This window comes from Salvia miltiorrhiza, chromosome 6 (genome assembly GCF_028751815.1).
Source record: "Salvia miltiorrhiza cultivar Shanhuang (shh) chromosome 6, IMPLAD_Smil_shh, whole genome shotgun sequence".
Taxonomy (NCBI): Eukaryota; Viridiplantae; Streptophyta; class Magnoliopsida; order Lamiales; family Lamiaceae; genus Salvia; species Salvia miltiorrhiza.
Window position 1 is genome coordinate 13726451 of NC_080392.1, and position 23759 is coordinate 13750209.

The 23759-nt window shown below is 38.1% G+C and overlaps 3 protein-coding genes and 3 non-coding genes across 6 annotated transcripts; 4 read left to right on the top strand and 2 right to left on the bottom strand.

The window, feature by feature from the left end:
* Nucleotides 1–3166: 3166 nt before the first annotated feature.
* Nucleotides 3167–3906, bottom strand: LOC130988808 (dirigent protein 21-like). The gene has a single exon (XM_057912773.1). The coding sequence runs from the start codon at nucleotides 3875–3877 to the stop codon at nucleotides 3305–3307; it is 573 nt and encodes a 190-aa protein (XP_057768756.1). The 5' UTR covers nucleotides 3878–3906; the 3' UTR covers nucleotides 3167–3304.
* Nucleotides 3907–9040: 5134 nt separating this feature from the next.
* Nucleotides 9041–13602, bottom strand: LOC130990530 (uncharacterized). Its single transcript, XM_057914758.1, has 3 exons — nucleotides 13212–13602; nucleotides 9429–13084; nucleotides 9041–9262 (listed from the first exon to the last, which is right to left on the bottom strand). Exons 1-3 carry the CDS (start codon nucleotides 13600–13602, stop codon nucleotides 9041–9043), a joined length of 4269 nt encoding a protein of 1422 aa, XP_057770741.1.
* Nucleotides 13603–16089: 2487 nt separating this feature from the next.
* On the top strand, nucleotides 16090–18602 carry LOC130988810 (60S ribosomal protein L21-1). The gene is made up of 2 exons (XM_057912776.1): nucleotides 16090–16463; nucleotides 18095–18602. The coding sequence occupies exons 1-2, from the start codon at nucleotides 16227–16229 to the stop codon at nucleotides 18350–18352; spliced, it is 495 nt and encodes a 164-aa protein (XP_057768759.1). The 5' UTR covers nucleotides 16090–16226; the 3' UTR covers nucleotides 18353–18602.
* LOC130991084 (small nucleolar RNA SNORD14) lies at nucleotides 16643–16766 on the top strand. The gene has a single exon (XR_009091047.1). It is a non-coding gene; the product is annotated as a small nucleolar RNA SNORD14 (small nucleolar RNA).
* On the top strand, nucleotides 17034–17156 carry LOC130991112 (small nucleolar RNA SNORD14). The gene has a single exon (XR_009091075.1). It is a non-coding gene; the product is annotated as a small nucleolar RNA SNORD14 (small nucleolar RNA).
* On the top strand, nucleotides 17704–17826 carry LOC130991082 (small nucleolar RNA SNORD14). The gene has a single exon (XR_009091045.1). It is a non-coding gene; the product is annotated as a small nucleolar RNA SNORD14 (small nucleolar RNA).
* Nucleotides 18603–23759: the final 5157 nt, after the last annotated feature.

Here is a 23759-nt window from a genome sequence, read left to right on the forward strand (position 1 = left end):
TACAGAATAATACTCAGAAGACAATTCTAGTCTTTTGGTTATAGATGAAATGATGTTCAAAAGTCAATTTTGATTTTTCAAGCTTCAAATGATGATGCTCGAAAATTCAATGCTTAGAATTTAATTCTAGTCTTTCAAACTCCAGGTAATGATGCACAAAAGTTTGACGATCAAAAATTAAATGTGGTCTTTAAAGCTCTAGCGAAGATGATGCTCAAAGTCGGACACACAAAAGCCATATATGGTCTTTAGAGCTCCTTATGATGATATGATCTTACAAGATGCAGATGATGCTCAGATGGCGAATGTGATTTTAAATTATCTTTCATCTATGAATCGAAAAAAATGTATAATATTAATAAATCTTTTTATGTACGATTAACAACAAATGAGGCTCATCATCCTCCATCATATTATACATCAAATCTTTTTTTTTTTGTCATATTCTTATATTTCTAAACTCTCTAATTTCACGTCGACTTTCTATGAAAGTTCATCAAATAAAAACTTATATAAAAAGATATTTCTATTCTCTTAAACAAAAATTAACATTTAATTGACTAAAGGCCCGTTTGATTTTCAGTATTGGATTAATCATGATATAAATTATCCTGATAATTTAGTGTGGATTAGTCATGATTTCTAATCTCAGATGGGTGTTTGATATCATTGGTAATTAATCCCAAAAAGTGTTTGGTATCCATTGAAATAGGTTGGATTAACATATCAAATACCTAAATTAGTAGCCTATGGAGGGGGTGGAATAATTAGTGTGGGTTAATCCCATGAGGGAGGTGAGATAATTAGTGTGGGTTAATCCCACAAAATAAGCTAGGGTCTTGGGATAAACCTGGAGTTGACCATATTAGTAACACATAATATCAAACACTACATAAATCCATATTAATTTAACTTATCCTGCTTTTAAACCCATATCAAACAGGCCCATAACAAGTGTCATACGTTCCTTTTTGAGTTGTCCCACAATAAGTGCCATATTTCTAAAATAAGAAAGTGAACTCCACCTCTTTTTATTTTTTACCTTTTAATCATCTTCACTTTAATTCTATTTTTCTCACAAAGTAAAAGTGGGCTCCACCACTTTTTATTTTTTTACTCTTTAATTATACCCACATAAATTGTCGTGCCGAAACAAACTAGGACATTTGTTATGAGACGGAGGGAGTATTATTTAAACTGTACCACCAATTTAATTTGATTAATTAAATTAATTATAAAAATAATTTATAATTAGAAAGATTTTTCCATATTCTATACTTATAATAACAATGTAAAGTAATTATAAATCACAATACAAAATAATTTTCGTCGAATTTCGACAAGTAAACATGCTAGTTTATATATATATATATATATATATATATATATATATATATATATATATATATATATATAGGGAGAGGTTCAAGAAAGAACCATAAATAAAAGAAGACCGGAGAACCATTTTCAGCCATTCGATCATCAAGATCTACGGTGGATGCATCATCTTGTTGGATGAATGCAGATCCTGAGTTCGAATCCTGAAGGGAGCATTTTTTTTTAATTTTTTTAGTGCATTAATTTTAACAGCGAATGCATTAATTTTTACAGTGGATGCATTAGATTTGATGGTTCTCCCGTTCTCACAAATAATGTAGTTCTCTCTAGAACCACACCCTATATATATATATATATATATATATATATATATATATATATATATATATGGAAAAGGTGCAGATCCACCCCTATAATAGAGGCACCAATAACGTATTGCTCCCCATAGTTGGCATTGGATCAAATAGGCCCCCGGAGTCTGAAAAATCGATCAATTAAGCATGTTTGACTAATCGCTGTTAGTCAAAAGTTAGTCAATTTTTTTTAAACCCCCAATTTCTTTCTTCTTCCAATTTCTACCCCCAATTCCAATTCAACCACCAATTACATCTCCCTTGGCCTCTCTTCTCTTCCGGCGGCAACGAGACCGCCGGTCACCTCTATTTCTCGTCTCATTCTCTCTCGCTTCTTTCTTTCTGTCGAGCAAAAGTAGTTTAGATTTCAGACGAAGGGAGAACCATCGGCGATTGGTGTATAGGGTTGTTCAGGCCGGATTAAGGGGGTTGTTGGGCGACTGGTGGTCGGAGGCGGCGCCCCTTGCCAAATGATCGAAGGGATTGGGTCAGATTTGTGTTTATTCAAGAGAGATCTGAGCGAGGGAGAAGATGAGAGCTTCGTGCCGGACTCGGGAAGGGAGAGAGAGACAGAGGGAGGTGGCGGTGCTGCCACCGGCAAGGAAGAAAACGTCGCCGCATGGGGCGGCGGCTGGCTGGGTGGACAAAGTGGGTAGAAATTTCAAAGTAAAAAAAAAAGAGGGTGTGTCTCCTTCCAGCCTGGTTCGGAAAAAAAAGGGAGACATCCATTTTCCCATCTCCCGCCCTTCGTCGAATAAGAGAAGATGGTGTCGTTCAGTTCTTCGTCGGAAGAAGGGCCGTAGCAGTGGCGGACGTGGTCGTGGGGTAAGAAAGGGAAGAGCAGCGATGCTTTGCCAGAGGAGGAGCCGCCGCAGTGGTCGCGCCGTCTCAGTCTCTCTTCCGCTGTTCGACAGTTTTGGAGAATCAGCTAGACCAAAAAATCGAGTTTTAGAAATAGAGAGAGGGGGATATATCTCTCTCTCTCCCGTCTCACTCCTTCAGTCGAAAATTACAACAGGCACTGCAGTCCGCCAGCGCCGTTCTAGCTTTGCTGGAAAATGGAAGCTTCTACTTTGAAGAAGGAAGGTCGGCGTTGATTTGGACGACTCATTTCAGGCTTTCAGCCGAGAGAAAGAGAGAGAGTCGGATTGAGGGAGAGGTGACCGATGGCGACGACCTCGTCGCAGCCGGAAGAGAAGAGATGTCGAGGGAGATGTCGGTGGTGGCTGAATTGGATTGGGGGTAGAAATTGGAAGAAGAAAGAAATTGAGGGTGATTTTTTTATTTTTTTTTACTAATGTTCGACTAACAACGGTTAGTCAAACGGGCTTAATTGATCGATTTTTCAGACTTTGGGGTTCAAATGTCGACTATGGGGAGCAATACGCTATAAGAGCCTCTACTATAGAGGTGGATCTACACCTTTTCCCTAATTTTATTAAGAATAAAGTAATTTATTTACACAATACAATTAATTATCAGAATTATTCTACGATTACCATTAATATTTTATTAAATAAAATAATTATTTGGAACTATTTAACACTCCTTGCAATACATAGAGCATGAATAGGTAATTGAGACATACAGACACGACGCATATGAAATACTAATCAGTAGTGGAAGACATAGACGTCATACTCCTCCACAGCATAACCCATTTTCAAGTCAAGCAGATGCGTCTGCGTCCGAGCATACCCGCGAGCAAACCTGAAAACGCCGCTGCCGCCCACGATAGGCATCTCCCTCGCCGCCGAGAGCACCGCGTTCCGCCCCAACACGCTCAGCGTGCTGCCGTTGAACCTCCCCTCCACGAAGGCGAAATTGAACACCATCAAAAGCCCCGCGTCGCTCACGTCGGCCGATGCATACATCCCCTGAGCTCTGCCCACGACCTTCGAGCTCAGGTTCGGGCCCACCGTCAGGCGATCGTCGATGATCAGCACCTCGCCAAACTTGTAGGGGTAGGAGCTCGTCGTGGCGGCCTGCGCCACTCGCACCGCCGTGGGGTTTCGGCCGCCGAGGACGTCGTGAAAGTAGAAGTGGAGGTGGCTCAGCTTCTCTCTCTTCATCCCCATCTCTCTCTTGGAGAATTTTCTCGAGAATTCTTGGGAGTTTATAATTGGCGCTGCGGAGAGGAAGATAATAAGAGAGAATATTGCGAGGTTTGTGGTAGCTCTGGCCATGGCTATGGAGAAATCTAGAGACGAGACAGTATAAATAGAAATAAATTAAATGTTGTGTTTCAAATAAAGTTTTTTTTTTTTGAGAACTGTTTCAGATAAAGTTGGTGAAGTAGGGCACAACAAAGGGAAGAGAGATGGAAATATTCTTTTATCTAGGGGAGAGATTGAAATATTTAATAGAAAAGTATTACTGTCATATTCATTTGATTTGCTTTTGAGCAGGTATTTTTTTATCTTTTTTTGAAAGGGCTTGAGTATGTATTTAATGTTTCCACATTTTGCACTTTCGTGCATGCATGGCTAATCCGACTTTTTCTATAACTGGAGCTGTAACTGTAGAAAGTAGCGTGTAAGAGCATCTCCAAAGAAGACACTATTTTAGCATTGAATGCTACTCCAATCGTCTCCTGACAGCTACTGTAAATTGAAGTTTGTGAACAGTGTCCCGCCTCATGTAACGGGCACTGTTCACTCTGTTACTTTTTTTTTTTGTTTTTCATTTTCTTTTCTTTTTTTGTTTTATTATATTTGTTTTTTCTTTTATCTTTATAAAATGCTTACCTTTGCTTGATTTAATTTGTAAAATGTATAGATAACTACTCTTTACATTATGTAATTTATGCTTTGTTAAATATTATGTAATGTTTAATTCTAAGAGTATTATGTAATTTCAGTTTTTTATGTTGTTGAAATAAATTAATCGTTCTACAACATTTAAATATAGCACTTTATTAATTAATTTTTCTCAAAAATATTTAAATTAATTTATATTTGAATTTGAATTATATTTAATTGAATATGAATATAATTATTTATAAATATATATGATATATAATAATTAAATTGATAAAATAATTTAATAATAAAGAGCAATATTCCATTGTAGAGGGAAATGTAGAGTTGATTGTTGGAGATGAAAATCCAAAAACTCTACATTTCAACTCTACAATAGAGTGAAGGGCCCTCTACAATAGAGGAACTCCTGTAAATGCTCTAAGAACAACTATAGCGGTAAAACGCTAGTTTGTAATGCATGGCTCTCTCTAGTGACAGTTACTTTACGCTAAAATTTGTAGTTTTAGTGTGCGTGTATTGGTCAAGTGGTAAGGGGTTAATGTCTAAGGTAAAAGGTCTTGGGTTTGAGTCATCTGTAGCGCGGTCTTTAAATTTCTTTATTTAATATTGTTAATTTATCAAAAAATAAAAATTTGTAGTTTGTGATTTGTGAACAGTTGCACGCTTCATCTGTCGAGCTACTATTCATCACGATAAGTTTGAATATTTTTTTTTTGCTTTTCTTTTGTCTTTCTTTTTATTTTCTTGTTTTTATTTCTTTTTGTTATTCATATAAAATACTCCTTATTTTATCTTGGTTTATATGAAGAATATATTTTTCTATTTTTTATATTATTAATATGTTTAAATTTTTGTGTTTAATTTATAAAAGACATTATATAAAATTTTAAAATTGCAACATCATAAAAATTTAGTAATATAAAATTACAATAATAATAAAATTACAACAACACAAAAATATCATGAACATAAAATTATAAGAAATAAAAATACAATAATATTAAATTAACAAAACATTCAATCCTAGTAAGGTCTAAGATCATCTTCAGATCCTCCAACATCACTGCTAGATCCGCCAAAAATTTGAAATTCATGACCTAATAATTTCATTGTAGCAAGTCTTATCAAAAATCAAAATGCTATAGCAATCCACAGAGTTACTTTAACTCGTCCAACATCGAAAATTACATTAAACTGTGATTTAAATTATTTTATATAATATAATTATCTTTATATAAATTATTTTTAATTAGTTTAATTTGATGTAATAGAGTTTACGTTGTATTAATTTCAATCATATTCATCAATTAAATTTGTGTTAGTATATAAGTTTTTGTTTGATGAAGTTTTTAAAAAGAATAATGTGGGATTGGAGATTTTAGAAAAATCAAAAGAAAAAGTATGTAAATTTGATGGAAGGATTGATGTGCTACATTCAATTGTATATAGACAATATTTATTAATCTTGTACAAATTTTTATATCGACGGATAAGAATTAATTTAAGACCTCATATGTCATATAAACATCATCTCATTTGAACTCTGTAAGACCTCATACGTCATCTAAGCATCATCTCATCTGTTTTCCTATTATATATGTAATCATTTTAATACTTGTTCTGATCCTAGACCCATATAATAATACCCACTAATTTCTAGAATAATTTATAAAATATGCATATAATCAAATAAATATTTAAAACAATAAGAACCTATTTCTTTCAAATACATTTATATATCTTTTTTTTTTATTTTTTTTTAAAGTTAAATACTCCCTCCGTCCCGCTCCAAATGTCTCATTTCTTTTGGGCACGAAGATTAAGAAATGTGTATAAAGTAGATAAAGTGGGTATAAAATAGATAAAGTGAGTTGATGAAAATTGTTTAAATATTAAGTATAGAGAGATGGTGTATTGCCAAAAAAGGAAATGAGACATTTGGAGAGGGACAACCCAAAATAGAAAATGGGACATTTGGAGTGGGACAGAGGGAGTATCTTTTTATTTAGATTTTTAAACGGTAAAATTTAATAATCATTTTATTTAAATTCTGAAATGTGAATTTTAATATAAATTCAATATGAGAATGTAATTTAGGAATGATAATTTATTTGAAATTATTTTTCATGACCAAATTAAATTAAAGAACCTCTTTATTTCATATATATCTTAATATCATTTTATTTATTTTATATAATCAAATTCAATTGAAGAACCTATTTATTTGAAAAATATCTATGATTTTAGGTTTGCAATTGCTGAAATGTAATACTCCCTCCGTCCACAAAAAGTAGTCTTTTTTTGCCATTTTGGGATATCTACAAAAATTAGTCTCTTTCTATTTTTAGAAATTATCTGTCATATGGTGGGTCATATTCTCCACTTACAATATAATTAATTATCATTATAAACGCTACTCTTTAAGTCAGACTCTTTCTCCACTCACAATACAATAACCACTTTTATTAACACTCTAGTCGTCCCTTATTTGGATTATTTTTTTTGGACGGAGGGAGTACAATTTTTTTTTTTAGATTTTGACTTATGAAGTTTAATATAAATTTAATGTGGAAAACTATATATTGCAATTATAAAAAAAATGTGAAAAATTATTTATTTGAAATGCATATTATAAACATTTCTTTATCTAGATTTTTCCATGATTAATTAAATTTAATTGAATATCAATTTGGGAATGATAGATGAGCTAATATATGCATGAAGATTGAGCATTTTATTTGGATTATGAATTGATGAATAGTATAAATTCAATGTGAGATGAATGATTTAAAATAGCTAAAAATGATTAATATAGGAGATGTCAACTAGCATTGAGAGTGAATAGGGTGCTTCCAATATGTATTCTTTTATATAATTAATAGATATGATTTGAAATAAAAAATGTTAACTATTAAAATAATTAATAGATGATTTGAAATAAAAAAATGTATTCTTTTATATAATTAATAGAGTGAATGGACTACTTAAGCTCATACATAATTTTATATAACAAAAGAAAATGTTAACTATTAAAATAAAAAATAGAAATATTAATTTATATTTTTGTAAATGTAACAATATACATTTAATAAAGATAATTTAAAAAGGACCAAAAACTAACCAAAATCCTGCGTCACCGCCCTCCATTCCACCCCTATGCAAGGGTCATCGGCTCATCGCCGCTCTCTCTCTCTATGTGTCATCCTTCTACGTGTCGTCGCTCCACCAACACATCGACTGTTGCTATGCCGTCATTACCATTGCCTTTGTCATCCTTCTGTGTGTCATCGCTCCACCACTTATCCCCTACATGTCTCCGCTTTATCTGGAACAAAGTCCACAGCCTAATGCTCCTGCAAACTTGGAGGGCCACTATCTCTCGTTCTTTTCCGCTGCCTCCATTTATGTGTGGATCAACATGTCGCCGTTCACAAATGAATTGATGGATCAGTTGCACAGTCTACAAAGTCAGTCCGTATAACCAAAGTGTTCTTTAAGTACTAGAAGATCAGCTTATGTCATCCGATTGGGGAATCATGTCCCAAATACCGCAGAGGAATAATATCACTTGAGAATCATGTCCCCAAATACCGCCACACATGTGTATAAGCATAAAATCAGAGAGAAAATTGTTCTAATTACTAGATCCAAATTTGAAACACAAATAAATTCACCAAATTTTTTGCGTAACTTCCCCACTATGCATATGAAAAACAAAATCATGCTAATACTCACGTGTTAACTCAGATTTTAGGCTAAAACAAAAACACCTATTAGAATATGAAATAAGCACCATTCTCAGCTCTTAGATCATCAAGATCTACGGTTAATTCATATCCTTGCTAGATAAATTTATGGTCCCGAGTTCGAATCTTACAGGTAGCAAAAAAATTATTTTTTGCAATTCATATATTTACACAGCGAATTCATATGTTCTACACAAAAATTAATATATTTTAGGCAGTTCTTATTTTTATATGTTAAGAAATGTTTATACCGTAGCCCTCCCCTATATATACATATATGTGATATTATTAAAATGCATTTATTAAGAAAAAGAAAAGAAAAACCTAAGAAAAAACCCTTGAAAGCACAAGAAAAGCAGACTAAGGGCCGGGCCTCATTAAAACCTTTTTACGGAAAACCCGGTGGGAAAAACCGTAAAAAGGAAAAAGAGTACCCGTCTAACAGACGGAAAGGAAAAGAGGAAGAAGAGCAGAAGAGAGAGTTTCGGGAACTCCGGCCTTACCATCACCCCCAAACAATCTCGGCTCAAACCCCAACAAAAAACAGACCAAAAGAACACTACTGCAAAAGGAAAAGCAGTCAGCCACCGCCGGCCACCAAACCCATGCAAGCAAAGCACCGAAAAACAAAAACCGAAGAAGAAGAAACCAGCCACCGTCATTCATCCAACCATGCAAACAACGACAGCAACAGCAGAAGTCCAGCGCCTCCCAACCCTCAAGGAGAAAGCCCAGAGCTCGCAGAACACAACAAACCCACTCCACCCAGCAAAGCAGCCCGTCAAACCCAAAAACCGAGCCGCACACCATGTGTTTGAAGAAACACCAAACCTACCCAGCATCAAGATTTTATCCGAACTCGACTATGCGTCGACATATCTAAAGCCACGTCTTTCTTGATGGCGTCAATAGCATATGGCCACCATCCCTCCTCTCTATCATGATTCGCCATAGCATCCGCCGCGGTATTCCCTTCACGATAGATATGAGATATCTGCAAACGACAATCAAGGAGGAGAAGAAGCGTGCGATTCCACGCAGCCTTGAAGCGCCACGGAACGTCCTGAGAGCGGGAATTAAGAAGATTAATAACGTAAATAGAATCCGCCTCAATCCAAAGCCAACGCCATCCTCTAAAATGAGCAATATTCACCGCATGAATCACAGCAAGCAGCTCGGCCTCGAACGCAAAACCCGTACCCCCCTTTGAAGTGGAAACACCCACGCACCCAACCCCAGTTATCCCAGAAAACGCCACCAGCAGCAATGCTTCCCGGAGCTCCCAAAGCTGAACCGTCCGTGTTAACTTTCATCCACTGTCCTGCCGGCGGCCACCAATGAACTTCAATCATAGTGGGAGGCGGCGCCGCCCTCGTAGAAACCCCAATTCTGCGAAGCACGATATAATCAGCCCAAGAGTTGTTAGAGCAGCCCAGCTTAGGAAAGTTAGCATCCAACTCTTTAAACATCACTTGCAAAAAACTAACAATAGTTTTAGGATGGAAGGAAGCATCATTGAAAGTCATTTGATTACGGCAATCCCAGACTTTCCACAACAGATTAATAAGCCCCGCTTTCCAGAATGAACGAACTTGGGGGCTGAAATCGCCATTCCAGGCAGCAACCAGGACACTATGAATATCCAAGCAGAGAGAGAGCTCCTCTTTGCCAAACCAGGCCAAGAAAACGGACCAGACCGAGCGTAGAGCATTACAGCTCCAAAACAAGTGATCAATGGTCTCCATATCTAAACCGCACAAGATGCAACGGTTTGGGCCAAGAATGCCGCGTCTCATGAGATTGTCCAGCGTGGGCAACTTTTTGTGAATAATACGCCAACAGGTCAAAGAGCGATGTTCTGGAATAAACTTTTCCCAAATCCATTTTCCCCACACCACCTTCGGGAAAATACGATTTTGAGACTCATAAGCAAGAGAAGCAGTCACATTCCCACAAACCGAGGGTTTCCAGAAACGAGCATCCTTCTCATCCCCAATCGGAAGAAGCAAAATATCCACCACAATGTCCGGGTAATTGATAATAAAATCCGCAGTGAAGTGCCAAATTCCCTCATAAAAGTAATCACTCACCGCTTGATCGAGGAAATCTATCATAAAGCTCGGAATATGAAGCCGCTCCATCAACTTATAACCCAACCAGTCATCACGCCAGAAATAAGTATGCTCACCAGTGCCCACATAAGAGTAAGAATCATCAACCAGATTATTCACAAGGCCCCGAATACCAGTCCAGACGGGAGAGGAAGCCAAATAAATTTTAGCATATCTAAAAGTAGTCAAATACCGCGTGCAAAGAATCGCAGGAGCAAACTTCTTACCCTGAATAATTCTCCAAGCCATCTTCATTAAGAAACTTTTGTTCATAGCAGTGAACGATCTGATCCCTAAGCCACCATCTGCACGCGGAGCGCAGACTCGGGACCAGCTGACCGGACAAGAAGGCTTTTTATCCACATTACCCGTCCAAATGAAGTTCCGACACTTCTTGTCCAAGCTGTAAATCAGAGACTTTGGCCAGCGATAAACCATCATAGAATGAGTGATAGAACTCTGAATAACCGAGCGGACCAAGCAGATTCTACCAGCCATAGAGAGCTGCAAACCCTTCCAATTCGAAAATTTGTTGACAATTCTGTCATGTATGCCCATAAAATAAGAAGCCCGAATACGACCATGAAAGATCGGAACTCCCAGATAATTGACCGGCAAGGATCCCACAGCAAAGCTCAAATTCCGAATCACCCCATTTTTCATAACATGAGACACTCCCGACCCAAAGAAAACGTGAGATTTCTCCGGATTACAAATCTGACCAGAAAGCTCCCCGTAAAGGTCCAGGATTTCTTTAATTTTTCGCGCATTCCTGACAGACGCTTTGCAGAAAATCAAAATATCATCAGCGTAGAGAAGATGAGTGGGAAAGTGAACCGATCGACTGAAATCCATGGGGATGAGATGTCGAGACCGAACACAATTCAAGAAAAGATGACTCAACACATCTTCCGCGAGACCAAAGAGAATCGGTGAAAGAGGGTCTCCCTGCCTGACCCCTCTGGAACAAGCAAAATAGCCGCTCAGCTGCCCATTAAAGAGGATGGATAACCTAGCAGAACTGAAAATAACAGAAATCCAACGAATAAAGTTCTCATGAAAACCGTTAACCCGAAGGACTTGAAAAATAAAATCCCAACTCATCGTATCAAAAGCTTTGCGAATATCAATCTTGCAAGCCATATTTGAACGCCTCCCCGTACGATTCAAACAGTTAAACCCCTCCGAACCAAGCATGATACAGTCGTGTATCGATCTTCCTTCAATGAAACCAAATTGGTTCGGAGTGACCCCGGCAGCCGCCACCCCACTTAATCTAGTGGCCAAGATCTTCGAGATGATCTTAAAGAAGAAATTAGACAGAACTATAGGACGTAGATCAGCCACAGTCTCAACATTATCCTTTTTAGGAATCAGGATTAACGTACTAGAGTTACAACCCGCTGGCAAATAGGAAAAGCGAAAAAAAGCTTGAACAGCCGCCACAACATCCGCACGAATTATGGACCAGCAATTCTGAAAGAAACGCCCAGAAAACCCGTCAGGCCCTGGCGAGCTATTGGCATCAAGACCGAAAACCGAAGCAGTAATCTCATCATCATCCGGAATACCAATGAGAGTGTCATTCTGCCCCTCAGTAACAAAATGATCAACAATAGCCTCAATCATAATCCTCTCCACTCTGCTCCCACCATCATCTTTGAACAAATTGGAAAAAAACTCCACAATATGCTGTTGAATGCCATCACGATCATAAGAAAATGAGTCACCAATCTTAAGATGCTCAATCCTCGTGCCATGCCTTCTAGAGCGAATCATGCGGTGAAAAAAAGACGAGTTTCGATCACCATCCTGTAACCAATTCGCACGACTTTTCTGCTGCAACAAACTATTCTTTCGTTCCAAAATAACGTTGAGATGAGCTTGAGCAGCCACTTCATCCTCAAACAGCTGATCAGTATAGCCCAAAAGAGAAATATTGTTCTGAATTTCTAACAAATTTTGTTGTCCCGACTGCAGGAGCTCGTCCACATGGCCAAAAACAGTTTTATTCCAGACTCTCAAATCACCTCTCAGCCTTTTAAGCTTAGCCATCACAGTGAAGATGGGACATCGAACATCCATAGTAGCCGACCAGGAAGAGTTAACCTTATCTAGAAAACCAGGGTGAGAAATCCACATGTTCAAAAATTTAAAAGAACGCCGATTGTGGGGCAAGTCAGCATCACATTGAAAGATAAGAGGAGAATGATCAGAAGTCAGCCTCGGAAGAGCATGAGTGTTGACGTTGGACCATAAGCAACCAAAGTTGTCAGAGAAAAGAGCTCTATCCAGAAGGGATTCCACATGCCTAGGGAGGAGCCGCCTACCAGACCACGTGAACCGAATACCAGAGGTAGGCGATTCAATAAAGCCAGTAGCTTCAATGAAGTCGCAGAACTCCTTACAAGAGCTCCTCGAAGGCATCACCGAACTTAACCGCTCATGAGCACCCTTGATAGCATTGAAATCACCGATGAACACCGTGTTACCATCAACAAAAGAGAGAAGATCCCTCCACAAAGAGCGCCGAGTGATCTGATCGTTAGCACCGTGAACGATCGCCACACGGAAATTCTTCGAACACCAACAACAATTAGCAATAACCACCTGGTCGGAAGAGTGAATAATGATAGTCTGAACCGTAGGGTGAGCCAGCAACCAGATATTCGAGCGACGAGGACCTCTACAATTCTGGTGACGAGGGATCATATTAATAGATCTCCAAAATTGCTGCCGAACTTTATGAAACCTCGTTTTAGGTTCGATTAAACCTAAAATTATCGGAGAAAAGGAACGACAATGTTCCTTAAGAAGACGTTTAGACTCGTCCGTCAAGCCACGGACGTTCCAAACGAGGAAATTCATTAAATTAGAATTTCAATCTGGGCTGGGATTCACCCAGCTCCGCTTCCTTATCCCAACGTTTATTCACCACGTTATCCATTGTTTGTAAACAAACATCCTTGCTATAATCAACAATATAATCACGCGGATTGTGACCAGCTTCAACCGATTTCCTAAGCCGGTTTTTAATACTTTCTTGCTGCATCAAAAGAGCCTTATTATGATTCCTGGCAGCTTGATCTTGCTTAGGAGGCCTGCCCCGACCTCGCTTCTTCACCTCATTCTCCAAAGCTATGGCTTTCAGATCCTTATCAGCAAGTGTGTCCGTTTTAATCTGCTCTCCCTCGTTAGTCGTTTGATCCATCGACAAGCTCGCGCTCTCCTTAAGAATGACCGGATGTTTGTTGCTCTCAGTAAGAATTATGTTGTCATCAGAATCTTCCATCGACCACCTCCTGTGTCCCAACTTGTCATTACATTCCAAACTCCCCGTCCTCAATAGCCCCGTCTGATCAGCCTCCGGACCATGAGAATATACATATATGTGATAAAATACAAATTCCATCAATTTAAAGACACAAGAAAAAAATAAAAATCGATAATTGTTGCTATTTGAAATCGAGAAAATTCCACAACTATATTTAGGGATATCAATGCAGCCCGAAACCCGTGGGCCGACCCGAATAACCCGACAAAATTAGAGGGTTAGGGTTGAAAAATCGCAACTCGATAAAACCTCCAGCCCGATTAGCCCGCACCCGACTAACCCGGAACCCGATAGGGTTAGCCCGAAAACCCGATGGGCTGGCCCAGTGGGCTGACGGAATTGTGATTGATACATCCAGTTACAACTTCTGCTATGTTTAGAGCTATGGTATTTGCTTAAATATATATATGTAGCCTCATTAAAAAAAGTGAAATTAATTAGTTAGAATATATGTGTGTGTGTGTGTGCAATCTCATTAAAAAAAGTGAAATTAAGTACGAATTTTTTGTAGAAATTGATTATTAATATCTCATTAGTTAGAAATTAATTATTAGTATCTCATTTTAAAGTGATACCATTTTTTTTTCTGTCAATGAGACGTGCATGACAAATCCACTAATTAAGTAATGATCCAGATTGATTCTAGTGCATTGATACATGTTAAATTTTACTATCTCATTTTAATATAATTTTGTTTATGTAATCTTGAATATCTTATATTTTTGCATTTCATGTTTTGCTATATAATTTATATCTTTAATATCTATGTATATTTTATACATTATACATTAGATCATTAGGAATAATAAAATACAAATGATAATTTTATTTTTACGCCTTTAACCTGATTAGCCTGATGGGCTAGCCCGAAACCCGAAAGTTTAGGGTTAGGGTTGAAGATTTACAACCCGAAAAAATCTCCAACCCGATTAGCCCGGACCCGACTAACCCGGAACCCGATAGGGCTAGCCCGAAAACCCGGTGGGCTGGCCCGATTGACATCCCTAACTATATTAAGTAACGACTAGAATAGCCCGTTGTACGATGCGCAATAACAATGCCGATTAAAATAAATAAATAAATAAATAAAGATATATACTTAAATAAAAGGGGTTATTGCCATAAAATACATCAAGTTTGTCAATTTTCTTATTTATATCATCACCTTTTTTTTTTGCCAGAAAATACATGAATTTATACTTTGTTTGTAATTATCCCACCATTTATAATTTCGTCCAAATTAATCTGAGGTGGCTACCAACGTGACAACCGGAATTGCCAATTGGCTGCCGGAATTGCCAAATCACACTTAAACACACTTCTCTCTCTCTCTCTCTCTCTATCAACACACACACAAACCCCCACACACACGTACAACCCCACCCTCTTCTTCCTTCTCCGGCGACGGCGTCGTCGTCGCCGCTGCCGCCCTCTCATCCCTTAACCCTCTTTCTCTCTCTCTCTCTCTCTCTATCAGACACACACACACAAACCCACGCACACACCCATTGCACACACACACACGCACAACCCCCTCCCCCTTCTTCCTTCTTCGGCGACGATAGCGTCGTCGCCGCCGCCGCTACCGCCCTCTCATCCCTTAACCACCCGCTGTCTCTCTCTCTCTCTCTCTCTCCTTTGCACACACATACACAACCAAAGCAGCAGCCGCCGCGAAGCGACGACCGCCGCTGCACATCGCCCTCTCCCTCGCTCGTCTCTCCTCTGCTTCGGTCAGAACGACGGCAGAGCCGCCGTCGCCGAGCCCTAGGCTCCCAAACCCTAGATCCTTAAATCCAGCCACCCATTTCCCCAAAATTTCTAGTGAAAACTCCGCCATACACGACGCCACCTCCGTCCGCCCTCTTTCTAAAGTCAGACGGCGGCAACAAGGCCACTGACGATACGCCTTCTCTCATCTGTTAAACTCCGCCAGGCAGGGAGAAGGCGGGGGTTAGGGGAAGGGGGAGGCTCCGCCGGACGTGGGGTTGGGGGAAGGGGGAGGCTCCATCGGGTTGGAGAAGTGGTGGCGACGAGGTTGGGGGAAGGGGAGGCTCCACCAGGCTGGAGAAGTGGTGGCGGCGGGATCGGGAAGGGGCACGATCTTGGGGTGTGGGGGGAGGGGGACGGTCTGTAGGGAAGGGGGTTGGGGAAGTGTGCGTGTGTTCGTGTGAGAGAGAGAGAGAGAGAGAGAGAGAGAGGTGTATGTGTGATTTGGCAAATTTTGGATGCCACATGGCAATTCGAATGCCACCTCATATTTAATTTGGGCGAAATTATAAATGATGGGATAATTACAAATAAAGTATAAATTCATGTATTTTCTGGCCAAAATAAAAAGTGATGATATAAATCAGAAAATTGACAAACTTGATGTATTTTACGGCAATAACCCCTAAATAAAAAATAGAAAATTATAAATATATTAATATAGATTAGAAGGCCGAAGAAGCCCAATTCACACCCATGAGCGGCCCATTCCCCTCAGAAAACCTTAAAACCCTAATTATTTTCCCAATATATATGATTCATCATCTTTCCCCAAAACCCTACACTCACATTCAGCTCAATCTATCAGAACAATGCCGGCTGGGCACGGACTGAGGTCGCGGACCAGAGATACGTTCTCGCGGCCTTTCAGAAAGAAGGGTCCGACCCATCTCTCCACCTACCTCCGCACCTACAAAACTGGAGACTATGTGGATGTCAAGGTTAACGGGTCGATCCACAAAGGCATGCCTCACAAGTTCTACCATGGTCGAACGGGTCGGGTCTGGAACGTCACCAAGCGTGCCGTCGGCGTTGAAGTCAACAAGCAGGTATCCATCAAATCCTTAATGCTGGACTAGTTTTGTTGAAGTATTTTCCTTCGCGTATTCAAATGGTGTTGTTTTTTGTTTTGTTTTGTTTTGTTTTTGTCTTTAAAATTTCGTATTGTTTAATGATGGGACAGCTTTATATATATATATATATATATCCTATTTGGGTTTAATTTGGGTATCTGTGATGACAAATTCTAAGGCTGTTTCTCAAAACATTCGCAGTAGCCGCCTGAAAGCTTTCGCCTTTCGCCGGGCTTGAGAGCTTCTGATGCTTTTATTCTTCCTTGGATGTCTGAGACCCCGATTTTCAAGTTCTTTTTTTTGTGTAAATTTTTTTATTTATTGTATTGTGTTACTGAATGTGTGGATGATTAATTTCCGAAAGTGATTAAAAAAAGCTATCTTGAATGTGTTTCTTTGTGTGAGGTTTTTGAATGATCACTTGAGATTGTATTCCGTGCATGTATTTTTGGCAATAAGTTATAGCTATTATTAGAGGAAATTTTGAACTGGTTAATGAATTGCTTCATTTTGATGGAGTTATTATTGTTTTATGATCACTGATGGTGTCTGTGATGACAAATTCTAAGGCTGTTTCTCAAAACATTCGCAGTGGCCGCCTAAGAGCTTTCGCCTTCGCCAGGCTTGAGAGCTTCTGCTGCTTTTATCCTTCCTTGGATGTCTGAGACACCGCTTGTTGTTTTCTTATACTCGTATAAAATAAAATTGCTACGATATTTTTGCTTTGTTTTGTTTTGTTTTGTTTTTGCCTTTCAAATTCGTATGGTTTAATGATGGGACAGCTTCTTTTATATATATATATGTACATATATATTTTTATTTATTTATTTCCATTTGGGTTTAATTTTGGTGCATGCTCCAAATTCCAAAGCTGTTTCTCAAAACATTTGCAGTAGCTGCCTGTAAGCTTTTGCCGTTCGCGCTTCTGATGCTTTTATTCTTCCTTGGATATTTGAGACCTCGATTTTCAAGTTATTTTAATGCAAATTTATTGTATTGTGTTACCGAATATGTGAATGCTCAATTTCCAAAAGTGATTAAAAAATGCTACCTTGGATGTGTTTCTTTGTATGAGGTTTTTGAATGATCACTTGAGATTGTATTCTGTGTATGTATTTTTGGCAAGAAGTTATAGCTATTATTAGATGAAATTTTGTACTGTTTAATGAATTGCTTCATTTTGATGGAGCTATTATTGTTTTGGGATCACTGATGGTGTCTATGATGACAAATTTTAAGGCTGTTTCTCAAAACATTCGCAGTGGCCGCCTAAGAGCTTTCGCCTTCGCCAGGCTTGAGAGCTTCTGCTGCTTTTATCCTTCCTTGGATGTCTGAGGCACCGCTTGTTTTCTTATACTCGTATATAAAATAAAATTTCTATGATGGTTTTTTGGGTGATCACATGAAATTGTGAGTACTGTAGCTATTGCTTGAAAGAATCTATAGCTAGTCGCTCAATGAATTCATAGTGTCTTTTAAATAAGATCAGAACAAGTTTTGTAGTGTTTTTAGCTTGTTTAAAGCTTGCTTTTGCTGTAGACTGTTGATTTCCCTCTGGTGTTTCCCTTCTTATTTGCCCTTCTCTTGATTGTAATGCATGATTTCAGGTGGGCAACAGAATTATAAGGAAGAGAATCCATGTTCGCATTGAACATGTTCAGCAATCGCGATGCCATGAAGAGGTGATGCTGAGGATAAAGAAGAACGATCAGTTGAAAGCTGAAGCGAAGGCGCAGGGTAAAATCATAAGCACGAAGCGTCAGCCAGAAGGGCCAAAACCTGGATTCATGGTGGGAGGTGCAACATTAGAGACTGTAACTCCGATCCCCTATGATGTTGTCAACGATCTCAAGGGTGGTTACTAAGGATTGGCTCTAGGCTTATCCACTCTTTGATAATTTTTGTGATGTACGAACTTCTGGAAATTGATGATTCAGTGCCATTTTGGTCAAGCATATAAAGCTTTAGTTATTGTGCTGTAGATTGTTTCTAGATATTTGTTTTTTCTTTTTGACTTTGGAGTATCATGATATAGTGATTCTTGTTTATGAAGAGACATGAAAAAGAAGTAAGCTATTGGTGGCAATAGATTTTTTTCAGATTTTTGTATGAAAATCAAAGTTCTTATTGTACTTAATTCTTTGTTACGTTTGGTATGGTGTTATTCTATTTGGTTGGGTACTTAGTTTTTTAATCTTGCCTCATGAGGTTTGGTCCTCTCCCTATGATAAAATTAATCTTTTGATAATTTCATTAGTTATTTTCAGCTATTTCATATTTGGGTAGATACTATTTTGGCGATTTCTTATACTTGGGGTTAGGTTTTATTTACTTTGTCCATGTTTAGGAGTGGGCACAAAGTAAAGAACCTGTGCTTAAGTAAAAGATCTTGTTTAGTGTAGAACACACATCTTTATACTCTAAAATTTTAGGAAATGCAGTGAACACTTGCAGGAAATAGCAAAATATCTTTCTACATAAGTAACAAGTTTTCTTGCTTTCTGTATAAGTAGTGGCTTTGTTGCAACAACAGTAAGCTAATGCTTTTGAAGAGAAATACATCGGAAATGAAAGCTCTGCTCATCCTAGTCGCCCTTGCCCTGGCTTTCTCCTCGGGTTTGCTCTGCTCCTTTATTCATACTAGCTTTCTTATTTGGTATCACACACTAACACACACCCACAATCATGCCGTACCCTTGATTTATTAGTTGGAGGAGAGACGTTTTAACAATTGAGCTTCGTTTTGATCATCTCAGCCGTTTCCACATGGATTCCGGAGCATAGGTGCGTCAAAAGCATTCATTCGACCACGTGTGACTCGTATAGATGTGAGCAACGATGTTCTACAATGACTTGTGGACATGGAAAATGCAGTGGCGCCTATTGCATATGCACCTATTTCTGCCCCCAACCTCCCAATTAGAGCTTTCTTTGTCTCCCAATTTTCATCACTTTGTAATAGATGATTTCGTGTATGGGGTCATATGATGGTTTACAAACAATAAGAGTTTTCTTTTCGAGCGCTTGTGTTTTTCAAGTTACATTACATGCACCCTTTATTATTAGAAATTGGAAAACATATGATGTGTGATGATTTATAACTTAGATTTGTGGATTTCTTTTAACGGGAATTTTGAAGGGTTGTATATTGAAAGCGAGACTTTTATATTTGTATACATTGATTCCTTAGTTCATTGCGATTCTTCTATCTGAAATATTGTTATTGCATAATCCTATAATAGTCCTATTTATCTCATACTATAGATTATATGATGTGTTGTAAATCACAGAAGATCATATAATCGGGAAAAGTTGAGATATAAATTGAGTTCACAATCGAGGCAACCATGGACGAGTTGCTGGTTTAGATTGTAGCATAAATAGATAAATAGTTTGTCTTGACTATTTATTTATTTATGCTAGTACACTTGTGTTGAACATGATCACAGTGAGATGAATTCTTATATTCTGACTAATTAAGAATCAAGATTTCAGTGACTTAAATAGTCTTAACCTTAATTGGATTAATCGGTGTGAATAATTAATTGACTATTGCTTTGATTTATCAAGGGTGAGAGTTCTATTGAAGCTTAATATACTCAATACTTTGGGTGATAGCAATTATTATTTGGCATGCGATTATATTGTAATAAGGATCTGTGTCCTGCTAATAACAGGCTGATGATATCTTCTCGATGAACTTAATAAGTTTATCGTATTAAACCCTGCAGGTGGAATGAGTTCCAATACGATAATAAGTTTAAGTGGTAGCACTCGAGATGTCGTTTATTATGAAACGACTAATTAATTAATTAGTTGATCGTCAGAGGAATTGATTAATTAATGGATATTGAATATCTTAAACACGGGGATTAATTAAGTCTTAATACCAGCCCGACTCACCTAAAGAATAAAGAGGTAATTCAATATTAATTTTCTAGTGGAATAAATTAATACTTGTGTCTCGATTTTGTTTTGGGCTGAATAATAAAATCGAGCACTGAGACCAAACTTTATTCAAGCTAGTAGATCCCCGCTTGGCCTAATAAAGGTTGTACTCCATAAAGGGGCGTCATTTGTCATCTATTAGGCATTTGAGCTTGGTTTGGTTTAATTAAGTTTATGGCTTTATTATTTAGGTATGATCAATATCTAGTATAAATAATAAGAAATCCCTAAACCTAATTACTTCTGCATTCACGCAAAGCTAAAAAAAAGATAATTCTGTGAGAACAGAGAGAGAGAGGGAGACGCCATACTTGGAGGTGGAGAGGACTTGAAGCTCGTTGCCATCCAACATCAAGTCTTGCCGTGGGAAACAAGTCGGAAGATTCACTCTGGAGTCTCTTATAGCTAGGGATGACAATCGGGTACGACGGACACGGATAGTGACTATCCATATGCATACCCACAAACTAAATGGATAGTAGATCTTAACCACGAAATTATCCATGGATATTAAATGCTACCCAAACTCGCTACCCGTCGGATACCCATTACCCGCTATCCATCGGATACCCGCCACCCCCTATTCATCGGATACCCGTGAAACAGAATTTAAGTATAAATTTATAACAAATTTAATACAAAAAGAATAAATTTCACAGATATTTCACGGGTAATTGACATGTATTTTCGCGGGTAAACAGGTTTCGCGGGTATGGATAGTAAGTATCTAAATCCATACCCACGAACTAAATGGATAGTGAATTGCAACCACGAAACTATCCGTGAATATCAAATGCCTCTCAAACCCACCATATTAGGGTCGGTTTTCGCGGATATCCGTTACCCACAGGTAAATTGCCATCCCTACTTATAGCTGGATTTGCAAGTAAGATTCTATTCTCTTGCAATAGGCACGATGATTTTTGTATGTATTCGTTTGGTATCCGGAATGAGTCACGTGCACTTGAATCATATATCAAAATATGGATCCTTCAAATTCATGATATTTGAGTTACATATGATGTGGATTAATTAAATTGAGTTACATATGATGTGTGATGATTTATAACTTAAATTGGAAAACATATGACGTGGATTTACAAAACTATTACAAAAGATGTTCAAAGGAAGGATTGTGTAGGTGTATTGGTTGAGTGATAGAGTGAATAATGTCTGAGGTTAAAAATCTTTTGTTTGAGTTCATGATTACATTATCAATCAAAAAAATATCCTAAGGTCCCCTCGCCATGAAATAGACCGTTCAGTTGAAAATTATTTTTGAGTATTACCATCAAGAACAATTTTTTTTCTCTGCATCAAGAACTATTCTTAACTGAAAAGTTGAGCAAGGAGTTGAATTATAGCTTTAAGAAGAATGTGCAAATACTGATTAATACAAGATGAGGATTATTTCTTGTTGAGAATGGTTTGGAAGATTTTTTTTTTGAAGAATAAGGGGTTACGAGATTGGGACCGAGTCAGATTCTTAGTGGATGGCCCGACTCGGTTCATCCATATGAAGAAGTTGAATGAATCATTGATCACTAAATTATTAGCAACAAATTACCGCAACTAACACGGTGCAATTGTAGCACAAATTGGTAACCAAGTATCGTATCCACAGGGACTGACACAACGAAACTACTTTAGCTATCTCCTAAACAAACTTAAGTAGTAGACATGCAACAGAACGTAGAGATTTGATTGATTAACTAAAACGCAAATAACGATAATTAAAATCACGTAGGAAAATATCAAATATAAAAGACAACTGATCCTAGCGTAGTAAATTCATTAACTAAATCTACGTAATTAACCTATTAATCCTATGTACCAGTTTAATCCAGTTATGATGAGAGATCTCTTAATTAATCAATTACTCTCGCTAGAGCAGCAACGATCGTAGATTAGTAAATTCTCTATCTCCGCTAGGTCTCAAGAAAATCCACTAACTCCCAATAGCTCCTAAGAATAGCTCCCTATGATCCATCTATCTCCGCTAGGTCTCAAGGTTAAAATCATATCATACATTCCTGAATCCGCTAAACAGTTATCTCCGCTAGGTCTCAAACCGAATAGCTAAACATGCAAACTATTGATCAGATAATTCACAAGAAAACAAGCACCGGGAATTATGAATCATAAACTGGAAGGCACAGAGGTATTAACAAATAAATCACATAAATTCAATCAACTATTTACAAACCCTAGAATCAGCTAAAGGAAACTAGATAGACATAGCAAAATAAAACATAAACATAATTAAATTGAACGCAATTGTAAAAACTGAAATATATAAAAACCGAATAAAAACTAAAGTAGCGGCTTGAATCTTCAATCTTGATCCAAGCCTTGACAACTAGAAAACAATAAAATTCTAAAGCTAAAAAACTAAAGTATGAATGCTAGGGTTCAGGGGTGTCTCTCAATAGGTCAAAAGAGGACCTATTTATAAGCTTCAGATTTCCTTCGGATCACCATGGAAGTTGCCATGCAAAGTAGAATTCTAAAGGTAATAGAATCGTGTGAAATAAGGCACTCTCTAGCTGGATGCGCGCTCCGAAAAATACTCCTAATCTCGCCGAATTCGCGGCTCTCGCCAGAGGAATGAATGTCACCCGGGGAATGGGTCACGCCAGAGGAATGGGTTGCCAGCGGAATGGGTCGCCAGCGGAATGGTGATTTCTCTGCTATCGCCAGAGGAACGGTGATTTCTCTGGCTTCTCGATTCCGCTGTAATGGCTTCTTGCGATTCTGCTGTAATGGCTTCTTGCGATTCCGCTGTAATGGGCTTCTTGCTTGGCTACTCTGACTATTGACTCCTCTGGTGATGACTTCGCTACACTGGCTTCTTGATTTCGCTGACTCCAGAGAAATGGTGATTTCTCTGGCTCCAGAGAAATGGTGATTTCTCTGGCGATTGATTCCGCTGCACTGGAGACTTGATTCCTCTGACGCTGGCGCTTCTCTGCTTTGGAGATGTTGGTTCCTCTGCTCTGGTCTTTGATTTCTCTGACTCCAGAGGAATGGTGATTTCTCTGCTGTGGAGACCAGAACACCTAGAAAACGCCAAATTCATCCAAAATTCTCCAAAATTGCATTCTTCCATCTCGAAAGCCTAAATCTCCTGTAAAGCATAGAATACACCATAAAACACACCAATTTCCAGAAGATTATCCTAAAACACGCACATACAAACCCTTAAAAGTAGAGTAAATTAAGCATAAATCAACTCCCCCACACTTAGCCTTTTGCTTGTCCTCAAGCAAAAATCTATATGAATCCTAGGAAGAGATTGATTTCAACAATGTTCATTTCCATCCA